Below are 12,928 nucleotides of genomic sequence, written 5' to 3'. Positions count from 1 at the left end.
CGTTTACCTTGGCAAGGTTCTAGGTTAATCCTAGATGACTGGTCAGCAAAGACATTAAACCTGAGTTATGTATTCAATGTTCCAGGCAGAATAAACTTGCCTATTTCAGGTATCTGAGTAAATATCAGATAGAGATAGGCAATGGAGAGGCAGGGGCACCACCGGACCTCTCATAATTGCTAACAGTTGTCATGACATGTCCAGCATTACTCTAGAGCCTCCCTGGTATTGATGCACGTAAGCTACCCACCACCTTTCTAAGGTAGGTTCCCACCAATGTGCCCATTTTGCAAACGAAGACACAAACCGAGGCGCTCTGCCAACAAGTGGAAGTCCCAGGGTTTGAACCCACAGAATTTGCCTCCAGAATCTGGACTCTTTTTCGCTACATTGTTTTGTACATTTGCAACCACCCATGTGTGTGAGTTGGGATTCTCTCAATCCCTTGCAGCTAAAACAAAAGTCAGCAACATGTCGAACGATGAGGCCGAGGTAAGGCAGCAACTGCTTTTGGTTTCCCTTGTTTTCAAATTTTTTTTTTTAAATTTTTTTTTTCAACGTTTTTTTATTTATTTTTGGGACAGAGAGAGACAGAGCATGAACGGGGGAGGGGCAGAGAGAGAGGGAGACACAGAATCGGAAACAGGCTCCAGGCTCCGAGCCATCAGCCCAGAGCCCGACGCGGGGCTCGAACTCACGGACTGCGAGATCGTGACCTGGCTGAAGTCGGATGCTTAACCGACTGCGCCACCCAGGCGCCCCTCCCTTGTTTTCAAATTTTACGTATTCGTTGAAACAACCGTTTTTTCCCCTTAAACGCGGTGACAAGAAAATATTATAAAACTAAGCTTATAAAGTACATTAATGGTAAGGTCCACATCTGTCAGACCTGTCCCTCTTGTTTAGCTGGGTTCTGCAGTTAGTACAGAGTTTAGAGTATAGAGTTAGTATAGAGTATTAGAAAAGCTCTTCAAAGCAAGGAATAGAAAGTCAGTGGCTTAACCAAAGAACGGTTTGTTGCTCTCAAATAGCAAGAAGCCAGGAGGTTGATGGTACTGGTGATGGTCTGGCGGTTCCACAATATCTGCCAACAGTGACATTCTCCTGGCCTTTCTCTTCCAGGACAAACAGGCTGAGGTAGGTGCAGCCCACATCACCCTCCAGACAGAAAAGAGAGCAAGGAACGCATCAGCCTCCTTTGTCCCTTCCATCGGGAAAGCAAAATGTTCACAGAAAACTCCTACAGGCTTCTGCTTACATCTCTCTTACTTTAAAACTGTCACCTGGGGGCGCCTGGGTGGCGCAGTCGGTTAAGCGTCCAACTTCAGCCAGGTCACGATCTCGCGGTCCGTGAGTTCGAGCCCCGCGTCGGGCTCTGGGCTGATGGCTCGGAGCCTGGAGCCTGTTTCTGATTCTGTGTCTCCCTCTCTCTCTGCCCCTCCCCCGTTCATGCTCTGTCTCTCTCTGTCCCAAAAATAAATAAACGTTGAAAAAAAAAAATTAAAAAAAAAAAAAAAAACTGTCACCTGGTCACTTCCAAAGCAGAGAAGCCGAAAAAGTACTTAGCCTCCCTGGGCTTTATAAGCCAAGTGGACGAGAGAAATGGAGTTAGAAATGGATGCCGAGTCAACCAATATACAGCATCTGCTACAAAGAAAAACAAAGATTTTCCAGGTTACCTTGGGCGCATGTCCTTTAGGGAACCACACAGTATCGGCTTTGAGGGATTTAAAAAATAGGACACACATTTGGTTAATTGCCTATTTTGCATGCAACACTATCCTGGGTCCCGGAAAGTCTCAGAGGTCTAGCAATACAGGCTGCCCCCACCTGAAGAAGGAAGGGAGGAGCTAGCTAACTAAGTTTTCATAGTTCTAAGGAATCATGGGAAATTCTCCATCTCCATTTTCGTGTTACAAAAGGATTGGCTCTCTAAGGACATGTCAAACTCAAGAGCTTGCTGATTTTGTATAAGTAATCATTTATTAAGATGTTCTCTGTCCCTGCTGCAATGTCACTGTGAGGGTTGCTGTCAGCAACGTGTAATGACCCATATTTCCCCAGAAGCTTAAGCCATCACTGCATTAATTTGATGTGATGGGGGCAACCAGAATGTGGCATGGGAATTACATTTTAATGGGAAACAGTGCTGCAAACTTCAGAAGCAAGGACAGATGGCAAAAGCTTGGAAAAGACCGGAAAAAGTCAACATAAATAGGAAATAAGAAGTTAGAACTTGGAGCTGGCATTAAGAAGCAATTTATAAACAGTTTTTGTCCTTCCAAGATCCTGACACTGTTTAGACCCCCTTTTGGGGAATATGTGGCATGCCTATTTCTAAAGGTGTCTGCTCCTCATTCGACCTCAGGTGCTTACTCTTAGTGACCTTGTAGGCACAGTCCTTCCTACATTCGATAAATCTTCAATGAGCACCATTTGTTCCAAGCACTGTAAGTCAGTCCCTGGGACATAAACATGAAACAAACCTTGGTCTCTCACCTTGGGATACTTAGGTCTACTGGAAGAGATGGCTCCCTTGACTAAACGCTGAAATTCACTGGGACAAGTGGCCGTAATAAAACTGTGAACCAGAGGCTGAGGAAGTTCTGAGAGATCCAGGTCAGTCCTGCCTGATGTAGGTATGGGGCAAGGTGGGTTTAAGTGGTGGAGGCACAAGAAGGGTCTTCCCAAGCAGAGAAAAAGTTAACTTTTGAGTGGTAGGACAAGGGCATAGGCACGGAAAGTAAGTTTGGAAACCTGCATGCATTTTGTGCACCCTCTAGGATCCAGGGTATGTGGAGGAGAATGGTGGGTGAGGGCTCGGAGAGCCCAGCTCATTTTGAAAGTGTTTTGTGGGCCTTACATACGGAAGGATAGGCTGGCAAATTAAAACAAAACTGTGCTGGCTATTGGTTGTTGTTGTGGTTTTTTTTTTGTTTTTTGTTTTTTGTTTCTATTGGTTTCTCTTTGCAACCAGCTTTTATTTCTACCACCGGTGCCCTTTATTACAGGGGCTGGGAGCCTGGGGACCGACTGCTCATCCCACGCTCCTTTATATCCAGGGATCTGAACACCACTAGCTGTCAGCCAATGAGATTCACTTGCTTGAGATTGGGAGATTGGGAAATGGAAGGGCCTGGGAAGCATGTTCTGTGTTCTTCTGTCTCCGGCAGCCGCTTCTCAGTGCTTGGGCTTTGGCAGAAACAAAGATTTACCAAGTTCCCAAGGGACCCCGTCAGCTACCCGCTTCACTGCCATAGGACAGGCGTGATCATCAGTAGAAGTTTTCTGCAGTTTCCTGACCTGGACGGCAGCGACAACTTTTTTTTTTTTTTTTTTTTTAACGTTTATTTATTTTTGAGACAGAGAGAGATAGAGCATGATCGGGGGAGGGTCAGAGAGAGAGGGAGACACAGAATCTGAAACAGGCTCCAGGTTCTGAGCCGTCAGCACAGAGCCTGATGCGGGGCTTGAACCCACAAACTGCGAGATCGTGACCTGAGCTGAAGTCGGACGCTTAGCTGACTGAGCCACCCAGGCGCCCCGCGACAACTTTTTTAAATTGTAGGACCACAGCTGCAGTGGTGAACCTAAGAGCTAGCATCTTCCTCTGACTTCCACTAATCCCACTTTCCCAACAGGTTTGTAGACACCTAATCCCCTCTATTAAATCTCTCTGTTTGAAATTCCAAGAGTAGGTGCTCTTTTCCTGACTGAACTCTGACTGCTACCATATCATTATACAGGAAGGCGAGGCACAAAACCACCCTTAACTGCATGCAGTCAGTGAACTGTCTACATAGAAAATCTACAGATAATTTTAGAACAGTTCATCAAGGAAAACGTTCGTCAAAGAAAGTTCAGCAAGGTTGCTAGATAGTAAGACTGATGTATTTAAAAAAAATCCATTGCACAAGTCACAAACCTGGATGTTATCCTTGATTCTTTCCTCTCCATCACCCCTCACATCTAATCAATCACCAAGTCCCCTTGATTATACCTACCCAACGTTTTGCAAATACAGCAACACCCCCCTGCCGCCACCCTCATCAGACCACCAAGGCTTCTCCCCTAGATGACTAACATAGCCCATTTGGGCTGCTTATTGAAGAAATACCACAGACTGGCTGGCTGATAAACCACAGAAAGTTTTTCTCACCGTTCTGGAGGCCAGGAAGTCCCGGATGAAGGTGGCGACTGAAAGCGTCTTGGTGAGAGCCCCCTTCCTGGTTCAGAGGTGGGTGCCTTTTCATTGCATGCTGATAGGAGAGAAGGGATTAGGAAGCTCTCTGGGCCTATCGTATAAGGGCGCTAATCTTATTCACGAGGCCTCCACCTCATGATTCATCACTTCCCAAAGGGCCACCTCCAAACACCATGACATTGGCGGCTGGGTTTCAACATATGAAGGGGGGCGGGGGAGGGGACAAACATTCAGTCCCCAGCGACTACCCTAACAGCCTCCTAACTGGTCTTCCGAATGTAGCTTTACCTTCTTGAATTCTTCATGGCACAGCTGGAAAGGTCTTTCTGAAACACGAAACTCAATCCCGGCATTCTCCTGCTTCAAAGTCTTCCCATTGCTCTTGGGATCCATTCCAAACTCTTCTGTGTGGGTTGCAAAGTCCTTCACAGCCTGCCCTCTGTCTCACTCTCTGTTCTACTCTCTCTACGCCACACTCGTCTCTTGAGGGCTCCAGCCTTACTGTGATTTTGTTATATTCTCAAATAAGCCTTTTTAAAAATTATATTTATTTTGAGAGAGAGAGAGAGAGAGAGCGCGCGTGCACGTATGAGAGCAGGAGAGGGGCTGAGGGAAGGGGAGAATCTTAAGCAGGTTCCATGCCGAGTGCAGAGCCTGGCCCGAGGCTCGATCTCACGATAGAGAGATGATAACCTGAACCGAAGTCAGTAGTTCGATGCTTAATTGACTGAGCCACTCAGGCGCCCCTCAAATAAGCCTTTTCAGGAACAGTTATCTCTGAGAGCCTCACCCTTCTCCTTAGCCCCTCCCACCCTTTGGCTCCTAATCAGGCTTCGGGCTGGGGATTGTACCTCCTGTCCTCCCACTTGGTGAACTGAGCCCAGAGCCCTGCCTGGGGCTCTCCTAGCCATCCCCCTGCCCCACCATGGCACCTACTATACTTTATTGTTCTTGCTTGTTTCATTGTTGTTCTCCATCATCCAACTGTGAGATCCACTGAGGCTGGGAATGTGGAGATCATTGTACTTCCAGTGCTGACACATGGGAGGCACCCATTAAATATTTGTTCAAAATAAACCCTTACTCTAGGCCCTCTTCAGTTGTTAGACTGAGGGGTGATGAGGTGCAGGAGGAAGGGAGGCTAGGACAAGGACAACCAAGGCTCTACTGATGGGTTACTGTCCTGCACAAGCCACCACAGGGGACCACAGGGAAGTTCATTTCCATCTCAGCAAATCCCAGGATGAGGTGAGGCACTTGTCTCAGGTATAAAATTTAGAGAGGTACCAGAAAGTTCAGCAATCAAGATAAATACTTGAATGAATATTAAAGAACCGTATTAGAGATGCAGGGAAAAAGAAAAAACTCGGGAAAAAGACTGATCCTGTCTATATGTATGTAACACTTGTACATTTTATATTTTTGTCCTTCAAGGAGTTTTTACATCAATTTTAATTTTTCAAAATGTTGCATTAAGCTATCACTTAGTGTACTGATGACTGATTTGGGCATGCTCTTAACCTTTGTACCTCAGTCAAGTTCATCACTCACCTACCCATTGTCCCTGCTCTGAAGGATCTGTAGTGTGTTTTACCAAACTCTGCTGGTGGGAATTATTGTTTCCTTGTTCAGTACAATGTGTGCTATGGGGTTTTTTCATATAACCTTTATAAATGAAAAGTGTTCCTTTTATTCCTGGCTTACTAATAATATTTATTAGCAATGACCATTAAGTTTGAAAAGAGGTGCTTTTTAAGCATCTATTGATATGATCATGTAGTGTTTCTCCTTCAATGTAAGAGCACAGGGAAATAAGGGTGCCTGGGTGGCTCAGCCAGTTGAGCACCTGACTGGCTCAGGTCATGATCTCAAGGCTCACGGGTTCAGCGCCCCCCCCCCCATGTGGGGCTCTGTGCTGACAGCCCAGAGCCTGGAACCTGCTTCAGATTCTGTGTCTCCCTCTCTCTCTCTCTCTCTGCCCCTCCCCCGCTCATGCTCTGTCTCTCTCTCTCTCTCTCAAATATAAATAAACTTTTTTTTTAATGTAGTGAACTACATGAATAACAGTGAGAAATTTTTTCCTAATTTTTTGTTATCATCAACAGATAATAAGCATATCTACGGATCAGTTATCTTCTGTCATTTGAATTATATCTTTAGGTCAAATCCCCTCACATTCGCGTGCATGGAATTAGTGGGTTGCCGTTTTATTTGAAGCTTTTACCTTTTGAATGTCTTTCCCAAATGAAGCACATTTTAAAAAAAAACCAAAAACCATTATCCATAGTAGCAGTCTCCCTTCATGAGGGCCCCTGGGGAATTTGACACGTTTTCACTTCCTACTTCCTCTCTTCCTTTTTTCTGCCACCATTTATGTGTAAGGAGTTCGGGTCTCACAGTAGTAACCGTTCAGTAACTGTTTAAACCTGGTGGGAACTTTCAGTAGCTTTTACAGGAAATAAAAGAAAATCCCCGCTCAACTGCACTTCAATTAAACATTTGGAGAGAAAAAAGAATTTTTAAACAAGCAAACAAAGAGAATCCCCACATATGGCAGGGTTCTTTTAGGGGAATTTGCTGCTTTAGAATCTCCTAACATGCGTGAGTGTTGCAGAAAACTTAAGTTGGAGCTTAGGTAGGAGAAAAGGTAGCCAACTCCTTTGTGTCTTCTCTTTCTGTCTTGGCTGGGAATATGGGGTAGAGATTATTTCACGGCTGACTCACCGAGGGGCACCTCAGCCTCTTCTCTCTTTCTTTTCCAGGAGGATCTGTTGATTGTTGTTAAATTCGGTAAGTCACCGTGAAGTCCTGCAAAGGAATGAGACAGCAGCGTGTGGGGAAACTGAGGAAGGGAATGAGGTTGTGCAGGAGGAGTGTGCACGGCAGTTGGGGCAGTGGCCAGGACTCCAGTGTAAGCTCCTTTTTTTTTTTTTTTTTTAAATTTTTTTTCAACGTTTATTTATTTTTGGGACAGAGAGAGACAGAGCATGAACAGGGGAGGGGCAGAGAGAGAGGGAGACACAGAATCCGAAACAGGCTCCAGGCTCCGAGCCATCAGCCCAGAGCCCGACACGGGGCTCGAACTCACGGACCGCGAGATCGTGACCTGGCCGAAGTCGGACGCTTAACCGACTGCGCCACCCAGGTGCCCCTCCAGTGTAAGCTCCTTGAGAGGGGGGCTCTGTCTCTCATCAGGGCTGCACCTGCCATGCTTAGTATAAAGCTGGACACACAGCAGCACCCAGTAAATACCTGGCAATGAATTAAAGAATGAACCACAAAGTCCTGTCAAACCCCACCATCGAGGGCTGAGCTAAGGAGAGGAGTATAAGAAGTGATCAGAAAAATCCACAGACACGGTATCATGAATGCCAAGGGAAGAATGGTTTAAGTGGAGGCAAAAGACAGCATTGTGTCAAATTACGCTGAGAAGTCACAGCAGTTACAAAACAGTTCATTTGCAGCAAATACGAAACACATCACAGCAATGACTTAGGAAATAAGGGTTTTGATGTCATTGTTGCTGTTTGTTCGCCTCATGGTAGGAAGTTCGGAGGGGCGGTGCCTCCACAATGGCCCAGTGCCTTTCTTTCTCTCTACCATTGGCAATGTGTTGGATTTCCCTCTCTTGTCACAAGATGGCTGCTGTGTCTTTGGCGATCGTGTCCACATCCACACCAGAAGGAGAGAGGATGCGCAAAAGAGTAAAGCAGGCCAGCTGAGTCTGTCCATTTTTTCTCAGGAACACCAAAGCTTTCCCAGAACAAGCTTTTACTTTCCTCTCTTTCCTCTCTAGGTCATGTGGTCACCTTTAGATCAATTCGGGACCAGAGTCTTAAGATTCCATCCATGTGTTAATCAATCAGATTCATTCCCTGGGGCTGAGGAATGGCCTCTCCCCGAACTCAAGGGGTCTCCAATGGTGACTGAAAAGAAAAGGGATTCTGTTGGAGGAACAGAGAGAGAATGCATGCTGGGTAGACAATGGATGATGTCTGAGGCACAAATCACATCTTTAAAATACAGGATCCGCTGCGTCATGCGTAGGGCCCAGTATAAAACGGGATTCTGGAATGCTCTGTTCAACATACTAAGAATTTCCAGACAGCAACGGTGGAGCACTAAACCAAGCGTGGGGCCCTTCAGAGTCCAGGTCCCTGGGCCACTGTCTTCCTCCCGTGCCTGTGAAGTCAGGCCTGGGCCCCAAGCTTTCCACTGGGCTGGGCAGCCGGGAGCTCACTGGTCAACTCAGGTGAAGCAGGGAGGGGGAGGAGAGACGAATGTAGTGGGCTGAGGAGCTCATGGGGGTGAGGAAGCGGTAATGGCACCAAGACTCGCTGGAGAAAATAGACACGATGTGGTAGGAGAAGGCTGGCTAACTAGGGAAAGAGAGAAGAGCATGGGCGGAGGCTACGTGTCCCCAGCGAACCGCTGCTCGGGCGTTTTTTTGTCTCTCTTCGGGGCCCGCTTGATTTGGAGGCTGGCGGGGCTTCTGTGGAGAGCAGGTGGCAGGGGGAGCTGGGGCTGAGAGCTCCACTCACCCCTCACGGGGCACATGCTACCAAACGAGCGGATCGTGGAAACAGAGTGAGAAAAGGTAGGCTCGAAGCCCACTTCCGCCAGGGATTAGCAAGACTGAGTCTCTGTCCCCTAGGGAGCTCGCTTGTCAACAGAGGATGGCCAAGCCTGTGTCACTTGGTCTATGGGGGGGGTCACTTGCTATGAAGGGAAGGCACGGTTATCGCCCTTTGAGCAGACACCCTCCACACAAAAGTCGGTCATCCTTCTCCCGCCAATTCCTCCACCACTATTGACCCCCGCCACTCAATACCAAGTTGAAGAGGAGGTGTCAATTTTGTTAGATTCCATTAACTATGTAATGATACTGTCAACGCAAGCGGTCGGTGGGATGGTGCAGGGAAGGGGGGGGTCAAGAAGAGGTAGACATGTTTGTTTATGTAAACCCACCCCGTTCCCCCGCTCCCCCCACCTTTGCCACCCATTGGAAACAGGCTCAGGGCTTATGCCCCCCAGGGATGTAAACAGTGATGTCACCCCCATCAGTGCCAGGAGACATAAATTTCATTTCCCAGAAAATGCAGCAGACAGTAGCTTCTGGGCAAACAGTGACTCTGGCAATAAATATTGGCAGAGGAGAGAGACCTTTAATGGAAGAGCTTTGTGAACCTAGAGCAGCCGGGCTGTAAATCCCCAGACAGAGAGGGATTTAATATTTTAGATCAGAAGACAGATTCATCAGAGCAAAATAAATAATTCTATAGCCCGTCGGAGGCAATCGGCTATTAAAACGTAAGTATTAAAAATAAAAACCACATCTCAGGTAAGAAATCGTGGAATGAGGCGGAAGCCCCCTCACCAGAATGAAAACCACCTAGTCTGGGCTCACAATTGAGTGGCCAGGCAGAGGGGCGTGTCCTCCTCCAGGAAGAGCCCGCAGAGCCAAGCGGGAGATGGTGGGCGGAGCCTCCGCTGGGCTCAGGGGTAGGAAGAGGGGCTGAGGGCAGAGCCGGGCAGTCAGATGGCACTGGATGCAACTTACCCTGGCAAAAACAAAGTGTGCACGGAGGACAGCAAGAACTCACCTGGAAAACACACACACACAAAAATCACAAAAAGGACGCGTTGCAAGCTAACATAGAAGTCAGAAAGCGTCCGCCGGATATCACGTGTCAACAGAATACGCCGGGAAACTGAGTGCTATGACATTTTAAGTAATATAATGTGAATTTCATCTCATTCTGTATTGCTCTGCAGTGAGGTTGCTTCACACACTGCCCGACTGCAGGAAGAAGACCAAGGCTTGTCTTCACCTTGCAAGATGTCTGGACATCTAAGGCTTCGGAACCCCTTGGTTCTTCCCAAAAGATGATGCCGACATCCAGGGGCAAAATCTTGCTCTGCTAGACCTGGGACGTCGCACACCACTCCACAACTGGTCAAGGCCAAAGGCAGACCTAAAGTGGGGAAGATGCACTAAGGCGATGGCACTTCCGCACCTTTCCGGCCAGTTCTGTAGAACGCTTGCATCCAATGGGGTAAGCAGTGCGTCACTGTTCTTGTCCCGTCAGATGAGGAAATGCAGGAAATTCAAAGAGGTTAGGTGACCTGCTCAGGGTCGCTTAACCTGGGGCTTCTTGCTCAAAGTCTGAAGCTTTTCTCACCTTATTACAAAGCAGTGCCAAATTCCAACTCGGCATGAGAAACTTTCTCTGGGAATTCTATGTCTGCAATGAGAGATTCAAATGTGCACAGGCCAGTCTGGTGATTCCCTGGGGCTCCCCAGCAGGCCCTGACACTAATCCCATTCTACAATTGACCCCCATGAAGAAGCATCCTCTGGACAGAAGGAGTGTCCTCTGAGGCCCGGAGGCCATCTTTTCTAGACCTGGCGCTGGTCTGAGCAGGCAGAGGTGAAGGTGGGTGTTCAGCCTATGGCCCTGGTCCCGTAGGATGTTTGCCCTGTCTGCAGACCACTTGTTAACTTTCCTTGCTACCCGGTCTCTCTCCCACTAGTTATGGTCTCCCACCCTTGGCCTATATGGGCTGGAGTGAAGGTAATGGGGCAGAAAGATATATGAGGCTCAAGTCACTGACAGTCTATACATCTCACTCTTTTTTTTTAAATTGTTTTTTAACGTTTATTTATTTTTGAGATAGAGAGACAGAGCATGAATGGGGGAGGGTCAGAGAGAGAGAGAGGGAGACACAGAATCTGAAGCAGGCTCCCGGCTCTGAGCTGTCAGCACAGGGCCCGACACGGGGCTCGAACTCACAGACTGTGAGATCATGACCTGAGCCGAAGTCGGACGCTTAACCGACTGAGCCACCCAGGCGCCCCTATACATCTCACTGTTACTGAGAACCAGCAGTCCTAAAAAAGTATCTGCAATCATCATGGCTGCCTGGAGACTGCCCCCTCTCACACCCTGGTGTCCAGAACAGTGGCCATGTTGGATAGATCTGTGTGTGTGTGTGTGTGTGTGTGTGTGTGTGTGTGTGTGTGTGCGCGTGGGTGCGCATGTGCACCAGGGAGGAGTGGAGTGATCCAACTATTGAGCTATGCCCATATCAGTGGCTTTTAAGAGACTAAAAAGTATGGATGGAAGAGCTAGGCTTACTCCCCTTGGAAACAGGAAGTGAGCCTTTTTTGTTAGACCAGGCATCAGTAACGACAACCTGTGTGCCAAATCTGGCCTGTGACCTGTTTTGGTGCAGCCAAGAAGCGAAGAGTGTCTTCTACCTTTTTTAAGTGGTTGGAAAAAAATCAAAAGAATGTCTCATGGCAAGGGATAATCATACGAAGTTTCGAATGTCAACATCCATATGCTAAAGTTGCATCAGCACATCACCTCACTCCTTTGTTTACATAATTATCTGTGGCTGTTTTCACAGTTGACATAGATCTGCAACAGAGACCATTTGCCTACCCCTGGTCTAGGCTTTCAGTTCAAAAAGCTTTCGAGGGGAACAGACTTGTGCCAAGCTCTGAGCTCATCTCTGAGGGGACACTCACTGTTCTTGTGAGGCCCCAGGACTAGTAGAAGGGCACGCGGGTGCAGCAGCTAGTCCTGTGTTCCTAGAGATGCCAGATCCAGTCCGGGACCCCGGGTTTGCAAAGAGATTCCAGTCTGAAGTAACGTGGCCTTTGCAAGGGGTCCTAGCCATTCACGATTCCACTGAGGGCACGGTTTTGTAGGAGAGTGAGCCGGGCCCTTGAGGCATACCCAGTGGTCCTTGCGAGTGCTCAGGGTATGGGCTGGCTCTCACATCCAGGTGCTGCCCTGCCCCAGCCTGTTCTGACTGGCTCTTTGCAAACAGGTGTGGGGAGACCTAGTCACGATAGGCTGACGTCCCTCGTGCCAGTTCTCCAGCAGTCCATGGGTCACCCACCCTCTGCATGTGGTTGTGTCCCCTGTTCCTTTAGTGGATTGTTTTATTGTTTTGCTATTGCTATTTTATTGTGGGTGCTGTATGCAATCGATCTCTCCCTCTTCCTGCACTCCCTGCCTCACACAGGTGTGAAATGTCTCTTTCCCCAGGTAGACCGCCAAGTCTCTCTGATGCCACCTTTGGTCCGTGGCTCCTCACAGGCGCCCGAGCCAAAGCCAGCAACCTTCAGCACCAAGCACGAAGCAGTAACAAGAAAGCCGTGAATAATAAAATAGCGTTCAAGATGCCAGCAGCCTCCACGTCAACCTGTTTGGTGGAGAACTCGAGGACCCCTCCGCTAAGCGTGAGAGAGAAAGTCTACCCTTAAAAGTTATACAGGTCACGGGGTTCTTCTCCTTTCGATGCCCAGGGCACACACGGTGTTTGTCCAAATGGCATCCATGAGCTGAGCTCAAAGGTAATGGCCGATCCCAACTTGAGCTTTGAAAGTGAGCCTCAAAGGTAACTCGTCTTTCTGCTGAATTGCAAGGACATGTGACAGTCAAGGGGAAGCCCCCACAGGCACTGATTGCCAAGGAGAAGGAAGAAGAAGGGTAGGAAGTGAAAGGACCCCACTGGGACCTGAACTCGGGTCAGGGGCAACATGGAGGATGAGGAGGGAGTGCGCGCTTCCTCCAGGAAGGAAGGTTCTCGACAGGAGGGGAGGTTCCGCTTGTGTAGGAAGGGCGCACTCGGAATGAAACGGGTCATCCTGGGGGGAGACTTGAAATGGGCTATGGGATTTACAGACGGGTGAGAGATTTCACTGGGGTG

At 48.2% G+C, this 12,928-nt stretch overlaps 1 protein-coding gene across 14 annotated transcripts in view; it reads right to left on the bottom strand.

The window, feature by feature from the left end:
- MAB21L3 (mab-21 like 3) overlaps positions 1-12,928 on the bottom strand; it is a 137,247-nt gene that overhangs the window by 16,866 nt on the left and 107,453 nt on the right. For 8 of the 14 annotated variants that reach the window (XM_045033323.1, XM_045033325.1, XM_045033326.1 and 5 more), the window contains one exon: positions 9,921-10,179. In XM_045033323.1, coding sequence (XP_044889258.1) covers positions 10,056-10,179 — 124 coding nt within the window. In that variant the 3' untranslated portion in view covers positions 9,921-10,055. Of the gene's footprint in view, positions 1-4,159; positions 4,260-6,928; positions 7,013-9,920; positions 10,180-10,234; positions 10,450-12,928 lie in introns of those variants that run through there. The other 6 variants (XR_006582908.1, XR_006582910.1, XR_006582912.1 and 3 more) reach the window with 2 other exon arrangements.

The sequence above is a fragment of the Felis catus genome, chromosome C1, assembly GCF_018350175.1.
Source record: "Felis catus isolate Fca126 chromosome C1, F.catus_Fca126_mat1.0, whole genome shotgun sequence".
Lineage (NCBI taxonomy): Eukaryota > Metazoa > Chordata > Mammalia > Carnivora > Felidae > Felis > Felis catus.
The sequence above is the reverse complement of the archived record's forward strand: the minus strand, read 5'-3'. Positions and strand labels throughout refer to the sequence as shown.